Raw genomic sequence first — 26,256 nt, 5'->3', positions numbered from 1 at the left:
CAACTGCAGCTGGAGGATCATCAACTCGGTGAAAGATGCTCTTTGGTCTGCCGAAACTTGTTGGTCTTCCAGTGCATGGAATTGTCCCTGACTGACTGTTGCAGACTGGTACATTCCAAGGTCCAGGACTACGTGCTGAGGGATGCACTAAAGCTTGGGGCAGCCACCGCAAAGGCGCAATGGGGAAAGGTCGCTGTCTAAGACCTTTCTGCCATAGTGCACCGAGGGGCTGGGAATTATATAGACCCCTCTGGCTGAATGACTCACGAGAAATGTACACAGCGAATACATAAATGTATCATAATTGTATTGAAGCACCTCAGAGTGCAACAGGATCTATGTAGATAACTTGAATACCATTGCACTGTCTGTTATGACCATATTGAAATGTCTGTAATGTTCATTGAATGTATAGAAGCACCTCATGATCTATGTGGAAAAGTTGAATATGATTGCACATTTTGTAATGACCATTTTGAAATGTTTTGTAATATTCTTTCAGGTATTTTATGAATAAAGTATATTTTTCTAAAATACAATGTACCTCCTTACATCACAGTGTGGGCGGTCCCATACTCAGTCCCACATTAGCTGTGCAAACAAACCTTTATATACTGTAATGGACCGGTCGAAATTGAACGACTGCTACTGAAACTGAAAGTCGGGGAATTCAAAGTGTAGACAAAGGCCCAAAGGAAGGAAACAGCAGATGTTTGTTAGAGAGTGGCATCGAAGAAGCCTAACTGATATTAATAATTTCGATTCATAAATATCTAAATTCTCAGATGCTAGTAAATTTTGTCAACCCTCTGTACAGAAGCTGCTCCCAGCAGATCTGCGAAATCACATCGGATCCAGCATCATTCAAACACCGAGATAAAAACAAAAAACTGCGGATGCTGGAAATCCAAAACAAAAACAGAATTACCTGGAAAAACTCAGCAGGTCTGGCAGCATCGGCGGAGAAGAAAAGAGTTGACGTTTCGAGTCCTCATGACCCTTCGACAGAACTAGGTGAATCCCAGGAAGGGTTGAAATATAAGCTGGTTTAAGGTTGGGGGGAGGCGGGTGGGGTGGGGGAGAGAGAGAGAGAGAGAGAGAAGTGGAGGGGGTGGAACATGATAGGGTCCCCCTTGTCCTCACTTATCACCCCACCAGCCTCCGCATTCAAAGGATCATCCTCCGCCATTTCCGCCAACTCCAACATGATGCCACTACCAAACACATCTTCCCTTCACCCCCGCTGTCGGCATTCCCTAGGGATCGTTCCCTCCGGGACACCCTGGTCCACTCCTCCATCACTCCCTGCTCCCCAACCCCCACCTATGGCGCCACCCCATGCCCACGCAAAAGATGTAACACCTGCCCCTTCACTTCCTCTCTCCTCACCGTCCAAGGGCCCAAACACTCCTTTCAAGTGAAGCAACATTTCACTTGCATTTTCCCCAACTTAGTCTACTGCATTCGTTGCTCCCAATGCAGCCTCCTCTACATTGGAGAGACCAAACGTAAACTGGGTGACCGCTTTGCAGAACACCTGCGGTCTGTCCGCAAGAATGACCCAAACCTCCCTTTCGCTTGCCATTTCAACACTCCACCCTGCTCTCTTGCCCACATGTCTGTCCTTGGCTTGCTGCATTGTTCCAGTGAAGCCCAACGCAAACTGGAGGAACAACACCTTATCTTCCGACTAGGCACTTTACAGCCTTCCGGACTGAATATTGAATTCAACAACTTTAGGTCTTGACCTCCCTCCTCCATCCCCACCCCCCCTTCTGTTTCTTCCCCCTGCCTTTTGTTTTTTCCAATAAATTATATAGATTTTTTCCCTCCTATTTCCATTATTTTTAAATATTTTTAAATCTTTTATGCTCCCCCCACCCCCACTAGAGCTATACCTTGAGTGCCCTACCATCCATTCTTAATTAGCACATTCGTTTAGATAATATCACCAACTTCGACACCTATGTGTTCTTTTGTTCTGCTGTCTGTGACATCTTTTGATGATCTCTATCACTGCTTATTTGTCCCAACAACCAACCCCCCCCCCCCCCCCAAACCAGCTTATATTTCAGCCCTTCCTGGGATTCACCTAGTTCTGTTGAAGGGTCATGAGGACTTGAAACGTCAACTCTTTTCTTCTCCGCCGATGCTGCCAGACCTGCTGAGTTTTTCCAGGTAATTCTGTTTTTGTTTTTTATCATTCAAACACCAACGGTTGTTGACAGGAATACAAGAAAAACTGACTTTAGTCGGTCCAGACACCGTTGCGATGCCGTCTTGTTTCAGGAGGATGTGTTGCGCTTTCACTTGTTTCCTCAGTAATTTTTTCTGTTCTTTGGACAATTTCACGTTTCTGCAGCCGAGAGCCGCCATGTCTTAACCCCGCGGCTCCGGTTCGTTGTCGCCGGTTTTGACCGAGCAGATTTCCTACTTCCGGCTGCCGCTGTCTGTACTTCCGGTGGCGCAGCCTGTGTCATGGTAACAGCGTCAGAGACTGCTTGAGGTGGTCCTCATCCCGCCCCGGCTGCAGAGGAGCAGCGGCTTCAGGCCAGGTGAGTGAGCGAGCAGGTTCCAATTACAGCGGGGCGGGGGGAATAAAATACAATAAATTAAATTAAATAGGCTCAAGAGGATTTATAGTTTAAAAGAAAAGGGGGCTAGCTTTGGGTGCGGGAGCGCTCAGCACATCCTCGGCTTTGCGATGGATGCTGAGGGGCAGGTGCGGAGCCGCTGATTTATCCCCGAGTCCGGGCTGTGTCTCTGCTCGGGTGTTTTCCATCTGACGGGATAACTGTCTATTAACAAAATTTGATGCTTTAACCAGGAACATTTAATGATAAGTAACGGTTTCCTTGGAAACCCACAGACGAATGAGGGTCGACCGTTTTTTTTTATTTTCCATAAAATCAGACGAAAAATAAATAAGTCGAGCGAATGGTGGAAACAAAGCCCTGAGATGTGGCTGCTGTGTTTTGAACATGCCCGAGAATGCATTGGCCGGGTCAGGTCAGGGATGCTCTTTACCGCTTTGTGTGTGACGGAATGGAAATCCATCATCTCCATCTTTCGGGGGGAGAGAAGATACTAGAGGAATGATTGCGTTTATTAAATATTATTAAATACGAAGCGTTTTCTCTCCCCACTGCAGTGCGATGTTGCGGCTGGCCGCCAGCACTACGTCCCTTTCCCTCACAGTTACCTAACAGCTGAGGGAGGTGCAGCAAATGGAGGTATGCTGCATCCTCGTAGTATCAGATAGCATCAATTAGCATAGGCAAGAAAATGAGCACATCACTGATGATCTCCAATGAGTCAACACTTTTTAATCTCCATTTAGCGTTTTCTTTTTTCTTTTGGGGCTAATTGTGTTAACCAAAAATCCTAACCTAACGGAAATCGTGCCTTAACAATTTTAGCATATGACACATATTAAAAAGGGTTGAATAAGGATAGTTTATTCAAAAGAACAATTTAATTTTATGACTTCATTTCTGAAAATCTTAAAAATATATATTTTGTAAATATCTTTCTATGAAAGTTATGTAATGCATTAGAAACAGCATCTGTAAATTTTTTATTCAAGGTAAATAAAGAAGCTCCTGATTGATTGAACCTTGCAAACTGTTTATCTATCTACATATTGTATTTCATTGTCATTTTCAGCAACTTGCTTCATATACAGAAGTTTTTAATCAATGCCTTTAAACTAGGAGCCTATTACAATGACAGTCAAAAATTGTCGACTTTATCTGAATGCCCTGGCTCAAAGTGGCTTGTGTTGATTCACTTCTGGATGATTTAATGTAAATTTTTAAAATTAATATGTGTGTTTATCCTTGAGGAATGTGAGTGTTTTCAGTTCCGATAAATAAATACTAATCTAGTCCACTTTTAGTCAAGAGTTCCACCAACCTCCACTGGAACCTCAGTGGCATGAACGATGTTGGTTCTGTGTCACTGTTTTAATGGTCTGAGTTTTGCGCTGGGATGATGGTAAAACTTCCAGCATTCACATTATTAATTCTTTGAAACTGACAGCAACTTCTGGAATCCATGTGTGCAGTTAAACATGGAAATCCAGAAGTTGCTGCCAGTGATTCTATGCTTCCCCATAGGGTGCACTGTTGACGTTCCTGCAGACTGCAATCCATTAGAAATCACTGAACTGATAAGAGCTTCCCCTTTACACTGTTGTAAAAACCCTTTTAAAATGTTACACCTTGCTGAATGAGACGGATAGGTTTTTAACTGCATACTAAGCTCTTAATTACTGCTGACCAGCCTCACTGGCCTTAGTTTTGCCAATTTTATATTTGTGAATGTCAAATTTCTCCATTTAAATAATTTACATGTTTTAAATACTTTTTGAAGTTTATAATATTTCAATTCCTACCTTTAATCCCATGTGTATGCCTGAATCATATATTTCACTGTTTATAAAAAAATAATTAAAAATGGAAGATTCCTTCATGGTTTCCCTGTGAGAATAATTGCATGTCATTGGCTGCTTACCCTACTTTATCTCATCACTGCCGTTGAACACCTAAAGACCCCCTTGACAGATTCAAACTGATGTCGGAAAGGGGAAAACCTATGCCACAGAGGTTGCTAGATTTTTGTGAGCTGCTTTCTTCAAGGTCAGCAGCGAGCACTATCACTTCACCCTTGTCCATGAATTCTGGGCCATTGTGTTATCAGATAAGTGGGGGAGCAAAGAGTTCTAATTTTTCATTTTTTGCCTACCCACCCCCATTTAAAAAGCCTACACTGGTAGGATAGAAGTGGAGCACAAATGGCTTTTCATTATTTTAGATGCATGTTTAACTGTATCACAGATTAGCTGTTCTACTGGCAACCATGCCAATTGCCTCTTTAAAGGAAGTTTTAAAAATGCTGTGCATAGAAAAAAAAGAACCTGTATTTAAACTAAATGGTGGGGGTAAGCATGTACATGCGGGAAAATGTAGAAAGTTAAAGAGAAAAGACAAGGCAATAGTGCAGGGTAATGATATGGGTAATGATAGCCAGAGTGTGACAGGAAGAGTCAGCATACAAATAGAAGACCGCACTAGCAAATAGCCTGAGTAGGGGAAATAGGTAAAAGTCAAAATTAAAGGCTTACACACAATTCATAAAAAGATAGTGGAATTGATGTCAATAACAGAAATAATTGCTATTATCTGATGGCCATTACAGAATTCCAAAGTGACCAACGCGGGTGGGAATGAGCTCACTAATATTAGTGCCTCTGATCATGCACCCAACATTGTGATCTCCATTAAAAAATGACGAAGGTTAAGTTATACTATTCGTAGAAAGAACAGCATTAATGTTGTTCCATACCTGGTGCTTTTGGATTACTTTTAATAAAAAGGTGATTATGTTCCAAAATGCAACGTTTTGCTGCTTTTAGATCATTTTTGAGGTATCGTATATTTCTCTCAACACCGGCTCCAAAGTCAAAGAAGTCATTCCGTAACAAGGTTAAGTTGACAAAAAGTGACTCTAGCTGTGGTTTGTGGATTTGATGTTCTGTCCTGTGCCCCTCAGATTGTTTCATCAGGCCCTCCCCCTTTGTTCTGTGCCCCTTGGATTGCAATTTTGCAAACTCCTTCCACTTTCCTGTGGAAGGCAGCAGCAAACTTGCTGGCTTTCCACACTGTCAGCTTTCACTTCTCATAAGATCATAAGTGGCGAGTGGGAATCTGATGGCACATGATCCACCTCTGACTCTCCCCTTCCTCATTGTCTGTCTATATTTCTTTATATTGGGGAGAACTTCCGGACTTGACGTTGAATTTAACAATTTAATGCCATAATTTTGTTTCTGTTTCTTTGCATAGTTTGGTTTTACTCTTGTTATTTTGCTTTCAGGCGGCAGCTATTCATTATTCTGCCATCCATACCTGCTCTAGGCACATCTTGTGATCCTTTTTTGTTCTTGCTCCATTGCCACTCCTTTGGCCCTGCGCAACTAATTCTTTTGTCACTTAATCTCTCCTGTCTTCCACCCTATCACAGAGCTTCCATTTTGTTCTTTCCCCCACTCTTCCCCCATTTTGCCACCTTAAAACCTATCACATTTCTAACTTTTTTTTCCAGTTCTGATAAAAGGTCATTGATCTGAAACGTTATCTCTGTTTTTCAGAGGTCTACCAGTGGGGCCCTTGTCTCCTGGAGTAAATTTGGTTCTGTTTCTTTTCTTGCCCCATTATCACTCCCCCTTGCCCTGCACATTTAACTCTTTTGTCATTTAATCTCTCCTCACTTCCATCCCATAACAGATCTTCCCCTGTCTTATTACCACCTTCCCCCATTTCATGTCCTTAAAAATAATCTCAGTATCTACCCTCTCAAGCATCCCCCAGAATTTAGTTTCAATAACATCACTTCTCATTTTCTAAACGTCATAGCTCAATCCTTTGTCACAAGACAACCCTGTCATCCCAGGAATCAGCTTCACATACCTTCTCTGAACTGTCTCCTTAAATAAGGAGGCTAAAACCGTAGGCTCCAGATGTAGTCTCACCAATGCTCTGTACAGTTGTAACAAGACTTCCTGCTCCATCCTCCTTGCAATAAAAGCCAACATTCCATTTGCCTTCCTAATGACTTACTGCACCTACCTGTTGATTTTGTGATTTGTGTATGAGGATAGCCAATAGCACAGTATTCTGGAGTCTAGAGTCATAGAGGTCTACAGCACAGAAAAAGGTCATTTTCTATTTTTCCCACCAAAGTGGATACCTCACATTTTTCCACATTATACACCACCTGCCAATTTTTTGCCCACTCACTTAACTATCTTATATGTTTCAATAAGGTCGCCTCTCATTCTTCTAAACTCCAGTGAGTACAGGCCCAACCTATTCAATCTCTCCTCCAAAGAAAATCCCCCCATACCGGGATCAACCTAGTGAACCTTCTCTGGACTGCCTCCAATGCCAATACGTCGTTCCCGAGATAAGGGGACCAAAACTGTTCACAGTATTCTAGTTGCGGTCTAACTAGTGCCTTGTATAGTTTTAGCAAGACTTTCATATTTTTATACTCCATTCCCTTTGAAATAAAAGCCAACATTCCATTTGCCTTGTCTATTACCTGCTGAACTTGTATGTTAGCTTTTTGGGATTCATGCACGAGGGCTCCCAAATCCCTCTGCGCCATAGGTTTCTTCAGTCTTTCTCCATGTAAATAATATTCAGCTCCTCTATTCTTCCTATCAAAATGCATAACCTCACGTTTTCCCACATTATATTCCATCTACCATATTTTTGCCCACTCTCTTAACCTGTCTATATCCCTCTGTAGACTCATTGTGTCATCCTCATCACTTGCCTTCCCACCTATTTTTGTGTCATCTGTAAACTTGGCGATAGTACATTCAGTTCCTTCATCTAAGTCATTAATATATATTGTAAATAATTGTGGCCCCAACACTGATGCTAATGGCATCCCACTAGTTACAGGTTCCCATCGTGAGAAAATGCTAGAGTCTATTATTAAGTAAGAAATAGCAGGACATTTAGAAAAGCTTAACGCAATCGAGCAGAGTCAGCAAGATCCATTTTAATGGGTTGTCCGTTAACTCTAATGATTACTTGGATTGCCTCGGTTCTACTCACTTTGAGGTTATATAATGAATGGATGTCTTATTCTTTTTCTTCTGGCTCTTCCATTAGGCACATTTCACGATTTTTCCTTTTGCCTTTATAATGTTGTTTTAGTCTTTCTCTGCAGTGCCACGTTATGTGGCCATAACGGTGGCAGAAAAAGCATTCGACTTGTTTGAATTGTTGTTCACTCACTGGAGGCCTGGATGTATTTCTCTCATTCATTTTGTGGGTTTTCACTGCAGTACCGTTGTTTTTCAATGGTATGAGCTAGAGAGCATTTTCCGCCTTTCCGTGGAGTCCGTAGGTTTTCGTGCCTTTTGTTGCCGGTTTGTCCTGCTCGACCGGATGGAAGGAGCCATTTTGTGTATCTTTTATAATTTCGGAATTTCTATCAGCACTCTCCATCACAGTAGCTAATTCTTATGCCTTATTGAAGTCTAGACTAGGTTTGGCTAGCAAACACCTTTGGATAGTATCATCTCCAATCCCACACATCAGCCAGTCTCCCAACACATCACTAATAGACGTTCCAAATTTGCAATGCTCAGTTAATGCCTTTTAAACAGCCACATAGTCAGCTATTGTCTCCTCTGGCTGCCTGTTCCTTGAATCAAACTTGAAGCGCTGCATAGTAACTGAGGGCTTTGGTCTCAGGTGGCTCTGTACAATTTTTATTAACTCATCGAAAGTCCTCGAGTCTGGGGTGCTCTGTGACGTAAGGCTGCAGATCAACCCATATGTTTTGCTCCCACATGAGAACAAAACAATCGCCCTCTTCTTCTCCTCCCCAATGATGTCATTAGCAGTAAAAAAAAAAGAATGCTACAAACTGGGACCAGTCATCTGCAATGGGGTTGAATGGATTGACATGCCCAAACTGCGGCATCGTGATCGACTGCAAGGGGACTGCACTTCCGATAGGCTTTCCGGGTAATGATGAATTTTAGGTGTTGGCTCACCACAGGCTTGCGCTCTTTCTGGGGTCTCTTATAATTTTATGCCCATAGCTATTTTTCATGTATTTACCAGTTTAAATGCATTGCTGCTTTAAGAGCAGTCACCGTGCTTTTTAACTCTGTCTCTGCAGCTGTGGGCTTTTCTCTGCTAGATTTTGTACTCTTTTTGAGTTTTGGCAAGATCCCTGTGATTGCGATTCTGCAGGTTTTTAAAATTCTAAATTGCAGCAGTGCTTTCTGCTCCGATTATCGGCTGCCTCTTTTACAAGTTAAGTCCAGATGCCCTTTCCAGTGCTTTCCTCACATGTCTTGTGGACTCTCACTCAGGGGTCTTGCAACGTTTTTATCCTTGTCGCCACTTTTGTGTTTTGGGTAAGTGAGCTTGTTGGCCAACCGAACTCTAACTGCACGCTTTTCTATGTTCTCTTCAATTGCTGCTTGCAATCAATAATGGAGAGAGACTGATGTAAGAATAAACAGTGATGTTTTATTGAGACATAGGGCAGAGCACCAGATCATATGGGCTCCCTCAGAAACCTCCAGAACTAGAGTTACAGTTCCCAGGTGCCCGTGCTGTACAGTGATTTGTCAATGCTGTCACATGATCAGTACACTTGCATTCTCTTAAAGGGACAGGACACCTCACTTTACCACAGGGATGTAAGTATGAAAATCCTGTGCTGTATGTAAAAATTAAGAATTAGTTGTGAAAACAGATTGAATTTACACACTGAAAAGGTGAATTATTGCTTTTATTAACAACTGATTTTGTAGTCCTTATACCAGCAGCAGCTGTAGATTTTCACATTCAGTGGGATCTGATAAAATACATGGCAAACTTTATACAGTCCTTTACACATTTCATATATTAGTATAGTCCAAATAGCCTTTGTGATAAATAGAAAACTTATATTCACAATTTTCTATATAAATATTTTGGTACAGAAAACCAAAGTCAACAGTGGTGCTGTCATCATTATGTGTGAAATGCTTAAAATATTTGTTATTGGATATTGTCTTTCAGAAGTGCCTAAATGTGTGCTTCTTTATCTTTCAGTAGACAGAAACACTTAGTGAGATGAAGCAAGTAAACAGACAAAATCTAAAGACCCTATTATTAACAGCCTTAGCAATCAAACTTGGAAGTTTTCTAAACATCCAGTAAAAATGCTTTTAAAATCATGGCAAATTTTAGAAAATTAATGAACAGGAGAATCTGCAGGTGTTGTTAAACTTGCATCTGTAACAGCATGGCAAATGACTTGGGAATAAGTTACGATATTGATGGTGATAGATCCTCAACTGAAATTTGAATGAAGAGATGCATGATGCAAGTTCCTGATGTATTAAATTGTATGTTTAAAAAAAATTTTGTATAACATTTATTTCCTTTGGTCACAGTGCTGCAAATAGCTTCCTACTTAGTGGCAAACCTGATCCAAGGCCTCTACCTGTTTATTTCCTTTGGCTGACCCAAGGAAGTCAGCACTGGGGGAGGTGGTCGCGTAGTGGTATTGTCACTGGATTAGTAATCCAGAAATACAAGGTAATGCGCTGGGGACCCATATTTGAGTATATAAGTATTCAGCTTTTTTTTCTCTAATTTTCTTCCTTCATTCCCTGCCCGCCTTCTCCTGTTCACAGATACTTTTGCTTTGCTGGGATATGACCCATAGAGCAGCAAGTGCTCTCCAGTACTTCAATCAAGTTAACCTAATGAGACTGTCTGTAGGGTATTTAACTGCAGAGGCATCACAACTGAGCTCAACTCAGTCCTTGCTCAATTTAGATGTATGATACTTTCAATAAGTATTACTGAACAGCAAATACATTAAGAAATCGGGTTGATTTTTTTTCTCTCCTTGTTCAAAGGACTGTGAGATTAGTTGGCCAAGATCAGCTAATTTAGTGCAGACTGCACATGTAAATGTTACTAAGCCATGAGGGAAAGCTCCAGAGGCATCACATTGTTTTAAATCCCTTGAACTCCAATTTAGATAATTTATCACAGCAAAAGGAACTGCATTCCTACTAATGTCTGTCTTTGTGGCTCTTCATCTAGCATTTAAAATATATTGTTTTAATAACCTGCCACAAATCTGGTTTTTAGTTTCTGGCTGATGTTTTACTGGGCCAGTAACTATAAATAAACATGTTATAAATTTTAGTGATATTTCCTTCAGTTGAGCAGCACTGGTCATCCCTGTAAGTAGTCTCCTTGTATCCAGAGGTCAGAATATGCTGCACAATATGTAAATGTTTGGCAAAATCCAGAGACATACAAATAGTATCCTTTATGACATGAACTGGATATTGTCTTTCAGAAGTGCCTAACTATGTGCTTCTTTATCTTTCAGTAGACAGAAACACTTATTGAGATGAAGCAAGTAAACAGACAAAATCTAAAAACCCTATTATTAACAGCCTTAGCAATCAAACTTGGACGTTTTCTAAATGTCCTGTAAAAATGCTTTTAAAATCATGGCAAATTTTAGAAAATTAATGAACAGGAGAATCTGCAAATGTTGCTAAACTTGGATCTGTAACAGCATGGCAAATGACTTGGGAGTAAGTTACAACTCAACTGAAATTTGAATGAAGAGATGCGTGATGCAAGTTCCTGACGTATTGTATGTTTAAAAAAAATTGTTTTGTAAAACATTCATTTCCTTTGGTCACAGTGCGGCAAATAGCTTCCTACTTAGTGGCGAACCTGATCCAAGGCCTCTACCTGTTTATTTCCTTTGGCTGACCCACGGAGGTCAGCATTGGGGGAGGTGGCTACGTAGTGGTATTGTCACTGGATTAGTAATCCAGAAATACAAGGTAACGCGTTGGGGACCCATGTTTGAATCCCATAAAAAATCTGTAATTAAAAGTCTGATGATGACCATGAAGCCATTGACGATTGTCGTAAAAACCCATCACTAATGGGTTCACTAGTGTCCTTTAGGGAAGGAAATCTGCCACCCTTACCTGGTCTGGCCTACATGTGACTCCAGATCCACAGCAATTTGGTTGACTCTTAAATGTCCTCTGAGTTCTTAAGGGCAATTAGGGATAGGCAATAATAGTGACGTCCCCATCCCATGAAGGAATTTTTTTTTTAAATTATCAGGCTTGATGTGGGGAAACTTGAGGGAGACAAGTGAGAAAATATCTTTGTCCTTCCATCAATTATCCATGTTGTTTAGCAAATGTTTCATCTGTTAGGGCTTCTTGATTGTGTTATGTTGTTGATTAATAACTAAGTAATGCATGTTTAATTATTTTGATCCCTGAGGCGTATTTTGTGAATGTTCAAGACATGTGTCTATTACTAATCAACTATGTTGACTTTTTCTCTTGCATTCTTGATATAGAAGAAAACAACAACAACAACTTATAGCACTTTTAACATAAAATGTCCCAAGTTGCTTCACAGAAGTATTATAAAACTAAGTATGACATCGAAACAGATAAGGTATATTGGGTTAGATGATCAAAAGCTTCCTCAAAATGGTAGGTTTTAAGTAGCATCTTAAAAGAGGAAAGCGAGGTAGAGAGGCGGAGAGGGTTAAGGAGGGTTTTCCAGAGCATGGGTCCCAGGCATTTGAAGGCGCAGCCACCGATAGTGGAGGGATTAAAACTGGGAATGCTTAGGAGGCCAGAATTAGAGATGGGTGATAGGTGAATAGGAAAAAGAGAAACTATTGCCCCAACATGGATTCTGAAGTTGAAATCTTTCATAAAGAATCCATTCTTACCCAAGAAATGTAGTATGGGGAGAAAGCACACTTTGTTTTGGAACAAAATAGTAAATCTTTAACACAGAGGTATTAAAAAGATTGACAAATAACTTATTATGTCAACAGACCATCTAGATATTTTAAAAATCCTATCTTGAGTTATATTGCATTATTGTGTACTCAAAGTAATGAGAGACAACTTCACATAATGAAAGCACAGGGAATTAGAGGCATTCTATTGATTTGGGTAGGGAATTGGTAGGTAGGGCATGAAATGTAGAAAAAGTTATGTATTTCAAATGGCATAATCTTATGAGCTGTGTCCCAAGGGGCGTCAACTTTTTACTATATTTATAAATAAATTAAATGATGGAATAGATAGCCATGCATCCAAGTTTGCTGATTACACCACATTAGGTGGCACAGTAAGTAGTGTGGATGGGAGAAGAAAGTTACAAATATTCATTGGTAAATTAAATAATTGAGCGAAATTATTACAGCTGGAGTTTCATGTGAGGAAATGAGGTGATTTGCTTGAATTTGGAAGAATGAGAAGAGATCTCATTGAAACGTATAAAATTCTGACAGGGCTGGACAGACTGGATGAAGGGATGATGTTTCCTCCAGCTGTGGTGTGTGTGTGTGTGTGTGTGTGTGTGTGTGTGTGTGTGTGTGTGTGTGTGTGTGTGTGTGTGTGTGTGTGTGTGTGTGTGTGTGTGTGTGTGTGTGTGTGTGTGTGTGTGTGTGTGTGTGTGTGTGTGTGTGTGTGTGTGTGTGTGTGTGTGTGTGTGGGTGGGGGGGGCGAGCAGGAACAAGTCACAGTCTGAGGATATAGGGTAGGCCAGAGAGGACTGAGATGAGAAATTTCTTCACTCAGAGTGGTGAACCTGTGGCATTCTCTACCACAGGGGACTGTGGAAACTAAGTCACTGAATATATTTAAGAAAGAAATAGATTTCTAGACACTAAAGGCATCAAGGGGTATGTGGAGAGAGCAGGAGTATGGCGTTGAGATACAGGATAAGCCATGATCATATTGAACTGTGGAGCAGGCTCGAAGGGCTGAATTACCTACTCCTATTTTCTTTGTTTCTAGATCAGAAAATTTTCTTCATAGCAAGAAGCTAGAAACTATGGCAGAGATTTAGCGGTCCAAGCACAGAAATCACTGAAGACTAGGAGAAAGTTTAAACAAAAATAAAAGGCTAATGGACTGTCGACTCTATTTCAAGGGGACTGGAATACAAAGGGTTGGAAGTTAAGTTCCTTAGGCTCAAACCAAACTTTACAAGCATGTGAAAGTTTGCACGTGGTGCCACTGGAAGTATTCCACAGTATGGAATGCTAGTATGGCATCATCTGCATAGGGCAACTCTCTGATGAAGATAAATGTCATGGTCCAGGACATTGCCATCTAGCCATCAATCAACAATGATAATGTGATGCTGGAGATTGGTGATAGCTTCACATCTCTAGGCTCTGCAATCACCAGCAATCTATCATTTGATGCTGAAATAAACATGCGCATCGCAAAAGCTTACAGCTGTTATGTCCAGGTTGTGTAAGAAAATGTGGAACAACAGCAACCTGACCGAGAACACCAAACTGCGAGTTGATCAAACCTGTACCCTCAGTGCATTCCCCTACAGTAGTGAGACCTGTATAACATATAATGTTGGGTAGGAGTAAATGCTGAACAGTTTCCACCTTTGTTATCTCAGACATGTCCTGTCAAGAGATGCCAATTTAGGGGCCCTGGAGCAGGCGAATTCCATCAGCATACGCTGATTACTAAGCCATAGATGTCCAAAGTGGCTCAGCCACATTCATCGGATAGATGACAGCCATACACCCAAAAACTTTCCTTGCATCGAATTGGCCACTGGGCCATGGCTTCCTGGGCATCCGTACCTCTGCTACAAGGATACCTGCAAGTGAGGTATGAAGATATTGACGGTGATACCTAGGAGACAGATGCTAGAGGCTGACCGTTTGGAAGGGCACTAGAGGAGGCAAGCAGAAACAAAAAGCTCAGCTGGCCAAGAAGAGAGCTCAGAGGAAATAGAGGCCATCAAGTGGCACACCTTCTGAACCCCCACTGTATTTCTCTCCAGCAGATGCAGCAGAGACTACTGTGCTGGAGGGGGGGTTCCTGAGCTCACCAGGCAGTGCTTAACACAGAGTTTGACCAGCAATGTGCAAAGCTTCGCATACAGAAGGCTGTAACAATCTACAAGCAATGCATCATTTGATAAAAACCTATTATCTTGGCAGTAGTCACTATTCCTTCTTTCTGGTCCACCTGTATTTGATACACCACAGCAAGTTAAAGGCTGACTACTGGGTGACCAAGGTTATCTATTCATTAGCATGGTTCGTGACTTTGGTCTGGAACACACACGCATGCAAAATGAGAGGCATGCTTTGACACAAAACATTAAAGAGTATGCAAATGACAACACTTCCATTGCCTTCACTGCTCTGGAGGAACCCTACAGTACTCAGCTGAGCAGGCATCAAGATTGGTAGTACACTACACATTGCTCAACTTGGCTGTTATGAGGAAACAATCCTTGCCTTAGCCTGTCGAGTGAGAAACTGAGGAGTAGGAGCACTATATGGAGGAAGATTGAAGGCTGTGGAGGAGCAGGAAGAGGAAGGGAGGCTACAAAGTAGATAGTAGCCCTTCTCTGCCCAGCGCTATATCATATAGTTCAAGAATGCTACCAGTAATTTCATCCACATCTCTCCATTCGTCAGCAGCTCCACATCCTTTATCTTTCTTCTACTGTACCATCATATTTTTATCTTTGGACCAACAGAAAAATAAAAACCACTAGAAAATGTACATTCCAATACAATTAAACTCAGTAGTTTAATTTTTTTAAATGTATTACAATCCATTTAGGAACTAGTAACTTTTTGTTTAAAGTAGTTTGAAATTCCAGTTACCCAGTAAGAGAATAAAACCACAAGCTTCTTCAGTTTTAAACAAATAAATAAACTTTACTATACCAAGTCAGAAAAAAAACTACAATATCAATTCTTATACTCTAACATTCAGAATGAACACAAGGTAAATATGAATTAACAGGCAAATTGTGGTCAAACAGCCAACACTGCAAATTAAATGGCAGGTGCAACCAAGACAGACCGTAAGGGTTTTTCAGTGACCTACCCAGCTGTCAGTGACCACTATGAGTCACAAAATCTCATTAAAACTCTCTCCCTTACAAGGGATTTCAACTTCTCACTTTCAAAGATCTAGCTCAAATTTCCCTCAAAAGCCGCTCTGACTCGGACGGCCTCAACAACTGCTCACCTTCAATGGTTCAGTCTCTTCTCCTGACACTCTGTTCCAAGGGATTCACAAAGCTGCACTCTTGCTTCTAATTACCGCCATACTTCCAACTCTATTGCAGACTGCTAGTTTCAATAAGCTGGCACTGCCCCTTGTTTTCTCTGAACTCCAGCCTCCTGGCTACACCGAGCTACAAATGGCTCCGAGGATGACTTCTGAGCCCTAACCCTATCCAGCATTGAACCAACAACCTTCCGCCACCTTCTCATCTCCCCAGGACTTCTCCTGAGCTCCAACTGTGCCAAGTGGTTCACAGGGTTTCTCTGTGAGCTGCAAACCACACAAAGTCCAAACTGTAACTCTCAGCTACATCAAGGGCTCCCAGGTTGTCTTCAAGCCCTAACTGCCTGGAGCCTGCTAACTGCAGCACCCTCTTGGTACAGCCTCTTCCACTGCTACAGGCCACAGATAAATTGAAACCAGAAAACCTTCTCAAGCTTCACCCATCTCCTTGATGAAGTAACTTTTCAGGCTTCACCGAATGCTTTTAAACTACTTCACCCTCAAAACAAAACATCTTTCTGGACTGCACTTCTTTGCAAGCAGTGTAGACATCACGTCTCCAGCTAAGTGAGCCCACATGCTGTTTTAGGATCTTAACTTTCTAGCTGTTAACCCCTTAAGTCAACGTGGCCCCAACATTTTAAATGTAATAGACTCCAAGCTGCTTTAGTTGCATTTATACAATTTTCTACAGTTAAATTGTAACCTTCCCAGAACTAAACATTACCTCGAAAATATTAAATGAACCATGAACTAGATATTTGCAACAATATTATGTAATGACTTGCACACTTCCTTAGTGCGGGTCCCTCTGCCTATCCTAATGTTCCTATGAGGTGCTTCCCCAGTGGTTGCAGCATAGCCTTCAAGTGAGGAGACTGCAGATGACCTTGAAGGATGACCTTCAGCAGCTCTGGCCCTAAAGTTCTGGCTTCAAATGCACCACTCAGTCTGGGCTGCAGCAGGTTGTTGACTTACAGGCAATAGCAAAGGCAGTGGCAGCGAAGTAGAGATGGGAGAAGCCCAGGTTTGTGTTCCATGAAGACATTGCTGCTCTCCCAAGGGCAGCTCCTCAGCAATCCTAGTAATCTGTTGTAAAACTGATTGGACTGCTGTGATGTTCTGGAAGCTGCTTTGAACAGTTGCATCCAGAGCAATGATGTCATCAGTCTAAGCTTGCAAGCCAGTGGTTTCAGCTTACACTGTATTACTAAGACCTTTGATAGAAGCTATGGGAACTGTGACATCGGCCATCAGACACTGCAACATGATGGATTGTACAGGTGTGTTGATGCAGGTGACCACCAACTTCATGTTGGAAAGGATGGGCTGAAGTTCTACACACAGTGCTACGAAATATATATAGTTCTGTCGTTTTGATTTTCATACCTGGATAACTATACAACTAGCAATTATGTATTGTCTTTTCTACTGGCTTTGATTTGATTTCCAGGAATTTATTTTCTTAAAGGCAGTGGCATGCCACATTAGCACCAAGTGGATTTGATTTCCCTACTACGTATCTAAGCTGAGCTGCAGGTACAATGTGGAGGCCATCTGTTTTCCTACAAGCACAGGGAATCTGAAGAAAAGTGATTTGTGGGTTGCTGTCACTTCCTTCCCAGTTCTTAGTTTTGTGTATCACCAGTAGTGGCCTGGGAACCAATCACTAGTTTTCCTCCTTAGTTTTAGAAACATATAAAATAAGAGCAGGAGTAGGTCATTTGGCCCTTTGAGCCTGCTCCACCATTCAATATGATCATGGCTGATTCTGTATTTCAATGCCATACTTCCGCTCTCTTCCCATACCCCTTGATACCTTTAGTGTCTAGAAATCTATTTCCTTAAATATTTTCAATGACTTGGCCTCCACTGCCTCCTGTTACAGAGGATTCCACAGGCTCACCACCCTCTTCATCTCAGAGCTAAATGGCCTATCCTGTACTCTGAGACTGTGACCTCACCCCCCCAACCAGGGGAAACATCATCCCTGCATCCAGTCTGTCTAGCCCCGTCAGAACTATATACGTTTCAATGAGATCCCCTCTCATTCTTCTAAACTCCAGTGAATACAGGCTTAATCGACCCAATCTCTCCTCATACAACAATTCTGCCATACCAGGAATCAGTCTGGTGAACTTTCGCTGCACTCCCTCTATGGCAAATATATCCTTTCTTAGGTAAGGAGACCAAAACTGCACGCACTACTCCAGGTGTGGCCTCACCCAGTCCTTGTACTGTTGCAGTAAGACATCCTTGCTCCTGTACTCAAATCCTTTTAAATCATTGTGATTTGGGAAAAAATAAAGGTAGTTATCGATTAGATGGGGTGGGGAAGATTGCAAGAGAAATTAAGCAAGCCCTAAACGCAAGAGGTAGAAGGAATGGTGGGGTACATTCCTTCAGAAGAGAATTGGATAAATAATTGAAAGTATAGGGATATGTGGAAAGAGCCAGGGTATGAGGCTGATTGTGTGGCACTTTCAAACAGCTTACATAGGTGCAGTGGGATGAATGGTCTTCTGTGCTGTATCATTCTAGGATAGCAAAATAAGACAGATTTTTAAAAGTGACCATTTAAAGAAAAAAATATAGCATGAACCTGGGTGATAGTGGAAGGTGTTAAATGTATTAGCAATAATTTTGTTAAATTTGATAAACATGGGTTTTTGTCTAATCTTACACTGAAGTGTGCAAGTATATTATGAATTGTGGAAAAGTGAATTTACAGTTGTGGCTAGGGTTGGCAATCCTCCCGGATTGTCTTGGCATTTCCAGTAATCAAAGATTAATATCCTGGACAATGTTGATGGCAAACCAGGAGAAGCTGTTAACATGGTATGGGCATTTTTTTCATTTTCTTTACACACTTGAGCTTATTATAAAATTACTGGAGATGGGGAGAAAAAACTACAACTGGATTGGAAGTGGGAGGTCATGTAATGAAACCTCCAGGAATATGTCAAACCAGAGTTGGCAACCCCACCTCTGATTGATTACCTGTCATGTCAGCTGCTGATAATGCTGCATAAAAGGTGGGAAGCTGATTAATTGATTCTGTAAATTTCTGATATGTCACACCAGGGCACACGCAGTCTTGCTGGAAAAAGGATTCTGACAGATTGTGAAAAATAGCTTTTCAAAATTTAATATTATGTGTTCTTTTTCTAAAATACAAAAAAAAGACTTCAGCATAGGTTATTATTATGCAAGTTCTTAAATCCTAGGTTGTTGATATATTTTGTATTTATTGAATGGAAGTATTTCTTGTCTGGAAGTGGTGTTAATTTATTTTTATTGCTTGACTACAGGATGTTGGTTCAACTGTGTCTGTACATTTACTGCAAATGTCTGTGGCGTTTTCTCAAATTTTCCCTGAGAAAAATAACAGGAAAATGTGAGCTGCAGAGAATCTGCTACAGCAGGAAGCCTGGAGCTCAAAGGACATTGAAAATAGGTAGGTTTCAAAAATCAAAGTTTTCTTTCTTTGCCCTTTCTTTTCCACTGGCTAGCACTTTTCAGCTGAGAATAAAAGCAGTTAATCTGCTTCCATGTTTTTCTAATGTCCTGTTGTTTATAGAGCTCAAAGGACATTGAAAATAGGTAGGTTTCAAAAATCAAAGTTTTCTTTCTTTGCCCTTCCTTTTCCACTGGCTAGCACTTTTCAGCTGAGAATAAAAGCAGTTAATCTGCTTCCATGTTTTTCTAATGTCCTGTTGTTTATAAACTATTTGGAGATATAACTCTTTCGAGTACAAACACGTTTCCATCTGTTCCTATTCAGATGAAGTTACTTTGTTTTATAGTTTGCCATTGTGAGATTTGAACTTTTGATCTTGGGGTTACAAACCCAGTACCATAACCACTTGGCTATTTAGGCCAAGCCTATTTGGAGATATACCTCCCTCACCTCAAGTAGCATCTTGATTGCAGCTGACTTGTTCTTTGCCCTTCCCATAGTGAAACCATTGCTACTGCTTGGTACCTGCCCTCTGATTAGCGAATTCATTATAGAACAAATTGTATGATGCAGAATCCATCTTTGGACTCACTCCTGCTGTACTATTCTGCCTTTTAAATTTCAACTAATTATATGCTATGGTTATGTAATACAATAAAAATCACCACCTGTTCTGACCTGCATGGCTGCTATTAATTCCACTTTCAATTGACTGCATGAAGCTGTTGGGACAAGTTGGGAGGTCAGTGCCATTGTCAGTGTATATAAAGGATTCTCAGATGCAGCCAAGGAAAATTAAATGGAGATTTGGGATTAACGGCTTCAAAGTCAAAGTTTTTGCTGTGGTTCATTTGGCAAAATGTTGCCTGCTGCTCTGAAGTGCCATTTTTTAATCGTTCCTAATGCTTCTACCTTGGTCTTCAAGGTACTGCTGCAGTACCTTCACATTCGGCCACCCTGCTAGACTCCTTGCTCACATGTCAGCAAGCTGCTGCTTGGGAAGCATGTTTTGCACTGACAGCTCATTGACCAGTTTATAATGAGGATCCTGAACCAAAAGTGGATCAGGTTGCCTGCAGGCATCTTTGACTGATGGCCACATGTGACTCATTCACCTAGTCTACACTTCATATGAAAATTATCCCCATGTTGTCCTCTCTATATATTCTTGACACTATTTGAATACATTTCTGATTAAATGTTATATTTATAGTTTGATGCTAGAAATTAAGAATCAATAATAAAAATAAGCAATAAATACCTTGGAAATTAGTGCATTATTTCCAAGCTTACTGTGCCCATCACATTTTGCTTTCAGTAACAATCCAACATCAGTGGCAGGCATATGTGCATTTAACAATGCTGATAAATAAAGCAGGAGTGAATTGCAGTGAATGATTTATTTACTCCATGTGCTTTCAATTTAGAGTATTTAAAATTCCTAAAGTGCAGGTGCATTCAGCAATTGCAGAAAAATCATGTCTACTTTTCAATCTTTCATTAGCTTTCCTTTGTTGGAATGTTTTTGCACAATTTGCTAGACCTATTTGAAAAAAGGAGCCAATCTGGTTTTTAGGATTTGCAAATGCTGTTTTCAATTGTCTGTACCACTAAACTACCCTATAATGGAATTAATGAAAATCTAATTCTATTTTTACACATTTGTGTAAAGGACATCTTATGTTGATATGTACAGCTAATTGTGTTACTAAGCTGCTGATATTGGTTGTTGACTAAGCTGCTGGTAATAGTAACTAACACTGTGTATTTCAATAAGTATGACAGGTGGAGGTGTAAGCAGCAATGGCGGTGTTGTAATTCAGATATGTTGCTACACAACAAATATTCATAAAACAGGCTTTAAATCCATGATTACATACTGCAAATCTATATTATAAGGAAAATACTTTTGAAAAGCCTTTGTTAACAAATCATATATACAAAAGAACTAGAGTTTCTAAGAGATTTTCCCAGTTGTCTGCAATAACTTCAGAAATCTTGCAGAATAGCGTAAACAGTTGGCTGTGTGAAGTTAAATTGGGAGGTCAGGGGTCCCCTCACAAATTTCAGACCAAGATATCTAACTCTTAACTATTACATGTTGTTGACCATATTACTGAGAGTTCTTGGCTTTAAAACTGATAAGGGTTATACATTTTAAAACATAGATAATGTAATATATCTAGTATATTAATGAAATTATACCTGCAAACATTACCTGTCGCATTTTCCTGTTATTAATTCCTATACCCACGTTTATAAAATAAACTGCCTATGTTAATTCTGTTATTTTAGAGTTTCTGTGAATCTTCTGTCAAAGTTACAGATGAAGATTGTAAGAACCTCTACAGAATTTCTTGGAACTTCCACCAATACAATTAAGGGGGTTTGCATTTAAGGCCTACAGCACCATGCATATCATCAAGAGCACCCTGTATCTAAGGGAATTCTGCTAGTCCATAAAAGTTAGCTGCTGACTCTTTCTGCTTGGCAGGTCTGTTGAGAAGGTGATAAATTGAGATGCCTGTCTGAACAGGACAATTGTGACCATCTTGACATAAGAGGGGTACAGTAAATTGTCATATGACTGAGATCACCCAAAACTGTGCAGAAGAATCCAGAGGTATAGAAATTGGCACACCTGAATTTCTACCCCAGAATGTCTGCTTATTAACAACTTCTAACCAGCAATACAAAGCAGAGCAATGATTGTGATACAATTTATTTTGTTTTACAACACTTGAAATTAAATTTAAATTCAGTATAAAATTCTTGTTCTTTCCTAAAAATAATGGCAATCTACTTTCTCATTAGATCTATTATGTCGACAGATATTAAAAGAAAGATAGCAGTGCTTCCTTGGCTCCACATACCATTTCACGTATGTGATGGCTGCTTCATTCTTGAATCCAACAGCAATTACATTCTGAAACTGTAATTGCACTATCTTGGGCATAAATTACAGTGAAAGTTAGGGAGCAGATCACTGCAAATATGTTATTAAACATAGCTAATACAATGACAGATTAAGCTGAGTGCAATGCAGCTTAGGATCTCCACCATTCCTGCTCAATATTAATCGTGAGTATACTTGTTTGCACTGTTGAATAATTTGATTTCATTATTTTCTTGCCAGAGGCATCATTAAAGTCCTCCAGGAGTGAAGTAAGTAGAATACTTTGCATTCAATGCCTTATGAGTCGTGTGAAAACTATACTGGGATATGAATTCATAGAAACATAGGAATAGAAATCAGTTATTTTGCTCTGAGCCTGTTTTGCCATTCTATACAATCATGGCTGAGCTATGACTTAACTCCAAGTGCCTACCTTTGCCTCACATCCCTTAATAGCTTTGCTTAACAAAAATCTTTCAATCTCAGATTTTAAATTACTGTTGATCTAGCACCAATTACCAGTTGCCGAAGAGAGTTCGTGCGTCAAAGTGTTTCCTAATTTCACTCCTAAAAGTTTTGGTTCTAATTTTTAGACTATGCCCCAAATAATGGAAATGGTTTCTCTCTACACTATCTGTTACCCTTGATATCTTAAACTTCAATCAAATCACCCCTTAAACTTCTAAATTTCAGGAATGCAACCATAGTTTGTGTGATCTCCCCTTGTAATTTAACTCTTCAGAGTTGGGGTGCTGCATTTTCATCCTCAAGTTGGGAAAATTCCCGGTTTGACTCCTCCCCCTGCAAGGACGGGATTTTCATTGTGGAAGAGTGGGAGCAGGCTGTAGACAAGCCAGCCAACCCAGGAGAAAGTTCAGAGGCAGCCGCGGGCTGCTGGGTGCGGAGTGGACTCTTTAGAAAGCCCACCTCGGTTCTGTGGGACTTCGTTCCAGTCATAATAAAAATGTAAAGGGCCTCCAGCCATCACCCCTCTCAACCCCTATAGACCCTCATGCCCACCACACAATCCCTCTGGCCCCTCATGCTCCCCATGCTGTTGTATGCCCCCAAAACACCCCTTCTGGCCGCTCACGCCCCCATGGCAAGATATGCACCCCCCCCCCCAATCATCCTCTTTGGCCCTTCGTGCCCACAATGCTAAGTTATGCCTCCAACCAACCTTAGTGAGCCCTCATGCCTCACCATGCCCAGCTATGGCACTTAATGGCCATTCATCCATTATATAGTATTTAGAAACATAATGAAAGTAGGATGTGTCAAAAAACTTTTTAAAAAGTCATTCATTGATAACTTTCCATTTTCTTTAAAAAAAAGCCTCTTTATTCCAGCCCAATAAAAGTGTCAATCATCCAATCCTTTATAGTATCAATAGCAGAAACTAAAAGCACTTGAAACCTCTCTATTTGTATAAATAAACATCATACAATTGACAGCATAGATTAGAGAATCAGAGCTGCCAATTAAGCGATGTTTTCCCTGGGACTCGGGTGTTTCAGCAGGCTGATGGATTCCTGGCCTCTCAGCCAAGCCCCATATGTAATCTGAATGCTGTCATCCTCCAAGAGGCCCTTGTTCTGTGAAACTACTGCCACTCCCCTAGGGCAGCCCTCAGCAATCCTATTAATATATTGGACAGATTGTTGGACTGCTGTGACACCCTGCAAGCCATTTTGAACACTGATAACCACAGCCATAATGGTATCAGTCTGAGCTTGCATCACTTCAGTCAGAGCTTCCAAGGCAGCACTTAAACTCTCATCGGAAACTGCTTGTGCTACAATGGAATCTGAGACATCAGCTATCATGAATGGGTCAAGTGTGTTGACAAAGTTGGCCACCACTTCTATGCTTTAAAGGATGGACTCCAAGCTGTACACAATTGAACTAGCATCAGTTACTAACTGCTGAAGAGAGTTCCAAATTTCTGCCATCCTTCATGCATCAAAGTGTTTCCTAGTTATGTATGCCCCAAATAATGGAAATGGTTTCTCTCTACACTATCTGTTCCCCTTGATATCTTAAACTTCAATCAAATCACCCCTTAAATTTCTAAATTTCAGAAATGCAACCCTATGCTAAGTTAGTGCTAAACTCCTCTATGCTTCTTGCACTGAATGCAGGCTTTCTGGCAGGCTTCCCAATGTACCAAGTATTTTATTGTGTATAAACATCCGCCACCATCAAAATCATCATCTGATTCCTCTGCAGCAGAACCTTTGTACATCCTTGCCCTCTGGTGAGCTAACACCTGCAATAGTCTTGCCCCTAGCTCTGGCTGCCATGCTGTTGTGCCTGTTGTCTTACTATTATGTACAGACCCCGCCTCTAATCTATCATCTAAGATAAATTAACTATCAGTACCCAAGCCCATGGCTGCAAGTATGAAATCAAGTGGCAGTGTCTGTTCATCATTCTCTGGTATTCTTACACTGCCTGGCCAGGTTGCAATTTTGGGGTATCTGAAAGGAAAGTGGCATAGAGGTAAGGTTGTGGTAAGGGGAGGGGGGGAAACAAAGTAAGAGGTACATGCTGAAACCACCTGCAGCTTATAAATCAAGAGATTCTAGGATGAGGAGAAAGTGGGATGTGACAAGGAGGATTAGGTATGAGGATACTGTCGCCTTCAAGAGTTTCAGCTGTGTTGCTGGCTATGGCTTCAGGGTTGGCCACTTCTATGATGCTGAGCAACATCTGCTTCATGGGGGTAAGGAAATGCAGCCATACCTCTTCAATCAGGTTAATTCCTGCTCTCTTTCGTTGTGTGCCACCTCCTCCAGCAAGAAAGAGAGAAATATGTCAATCAGTGTCATGCAATTTGTTTTGGTAATAGAGCTGACAGTGCCTTTTGTGGAATAGCTGACAGTTTGTTCAGACAGATGTGAGGGTGAGGTGAAGCATATGTATGTTAGGTATGTGTTGTGACTGATAAAATTTACATGTAGTTGAGTGGTAGAGATGTGGTGATTTGAACAGTGGCTGAAACTAGTTGTGCACTTGGCAGGATATGGCATTTGAAGATATAACCATTGACTTTGATCACATAAGTGAAGTCATTGAACTTCTGACAGCACTGCTTCTAGGTCCCTGGAACTAGGCTCTTGGCATTGACCTCTGTGGTTATCTGCTTCAGTGTGTGACTCTACCTTCCAAACTTCTGTGGATAGAGGATGGCCCTCCTCATTTCCACAGTGTCAGGAATACTTGGAACTCCCCCTCTTCCATGTTGAGTCAATCCTCTCCCCTTCCCAGGCCAGATTTAGTTGCAGAACAACTCCACCTGCTTCAGCCATCTTGTTATCTCCTCTTTAAGAGATACAAACTAGGTTTAAGGAATGCTGAATAATATAAATTTTAGGCCCCTGCTGATGGGTACAGCCAATCAAGAGTGCATTTAATGCTGGCTACAGGTAGCAATCATGTAAGTAAACAGGCAACACAAAGATGCTATGGAATCTTCATTATATCCAAAGGACAGGTGTTAATTGCATATTGCAATCCCAATGCCCGTTTTCAGGGTCTATTCTGTTTGCCCCCCATCACCCCCATATATCAAAAATATTTCCATACACTAAGAAAAATTGCAAATAACATAACAGCAGGCAGTATAAAGACTATGACTTCTCTGCTCCTGTTACAGCACTTTGCTAGCTGCCTATCCACCACCTGCCTTATTTCTACCAGTGTACATGCTCCCCTGTCCATCTTATCTTTGCTGCTGCACCCCTTGCTGTTTGCTAGTTACTTGTTATACATTACTGATACTATTTACTCTTAAATCTACCAGATTATTCTATCCCAATGCTCTCAAGCTGAAACTATTAGGCACCGAGTCTCAGCCGGAAAAACGGGAGCCTTTGGCATAGTTTGAAGACTCCAGGACAGTCGTATTTTATTCTATTGGTCATAAGAAACATAAGAAATAGAAACTGGAGTAGACCATTCGGCCCCTTGAGCTGGCTCCACTATTCAATAAGATCAAGGCTCATGTGCTTATCTTTCGAATTCCACATTCCCATCTGTCCCCGACAACCTTAGATTCTTGTTAGGCAAGGTACCAACCTACCTCTGCCTTAAAAATAATCAATGACCCCACCTCATCACCTCCTGAGGCAGAGTTCCAAAGTCGCACAACCCTCTGAGAGAAAAATATTCTCCTCATCCCTGTCCTAAAAGGGCGACCCCTAATTTTAAAATGGTGCCCCCTAGTTCTGG

The 26,256-nt window shown here is 41.0% G+C and overlaps 2 protein-coding genes across 3 annotated transcripts in view; one reads left to right on the top strand and one right to left on the bottom strand.

Annotated features, from left to right (window-relative positions):
- The window catches only part of alkbh8 (alkB homolog 8, tRNA methyltransferase), an 80,875-nt gene extending 78,397 nt beyond the window's left edge, over positions 1-2,478 (bottom strand). The window contains exon 1 of the mRNA XM_041199855.1: positions 2,248-2,478. Within this exon, the coding sequence (XP_041055789.1) occupies positions 2,248-2,376 (129 nt within the window). The 5' untranslated portion in view covers positions 2,377-2,478. The remainder of the gene's footprint in view (positions 1-2,247) is intronic.
- The window catches only part of elmod1 (ELMO/CED-12 domain containing 1), a 60,089-nt gene continuing 36,303 nt past the window's right edge, over positions 2,471-26,256 (top strand). For both annotated transcript variants that reach the window (XM_041199857.1, XM_041199856.1), the window contains exons 1-3: positions 2,471-2,555; positions 18,979-19,124; positions 22,264-22,292. In XM_041199857.1, coding sequence (XP_041055791.1) covers positions 18,980-19,124; positions 22,264-22,292 — 174 coding nt within the window. In that variant the 5' untranslated portion in view covers positions 2,471-2,555; position 18,979. The remainder of the gene's footprint in view (positions 2,556-18,978; positions 19,125-22,263; positions 22,293-26,256) is intronic.

Source organism: Carcharodon carcharias, chromosome 11 (genome assembly GCF_017639515.1).
Source record: "Carcharodon carcharias isolate sCarCar2 chromosome 11, sCarCar2.pri, whole genome shotgun sequence".
Classification (NCBI taxonomy): domain Eukaryota; kingdom Metazoa; phylum Chordata; class Chondrichthyes; order Lamniformes; family Lamnidae; genus Carcharodon; species Carcharodon carcharias.
Note: the sequence above shows the minus strand (reverse complement) of the source record. Positions and strands in the feature narration are given on the sequence as shown.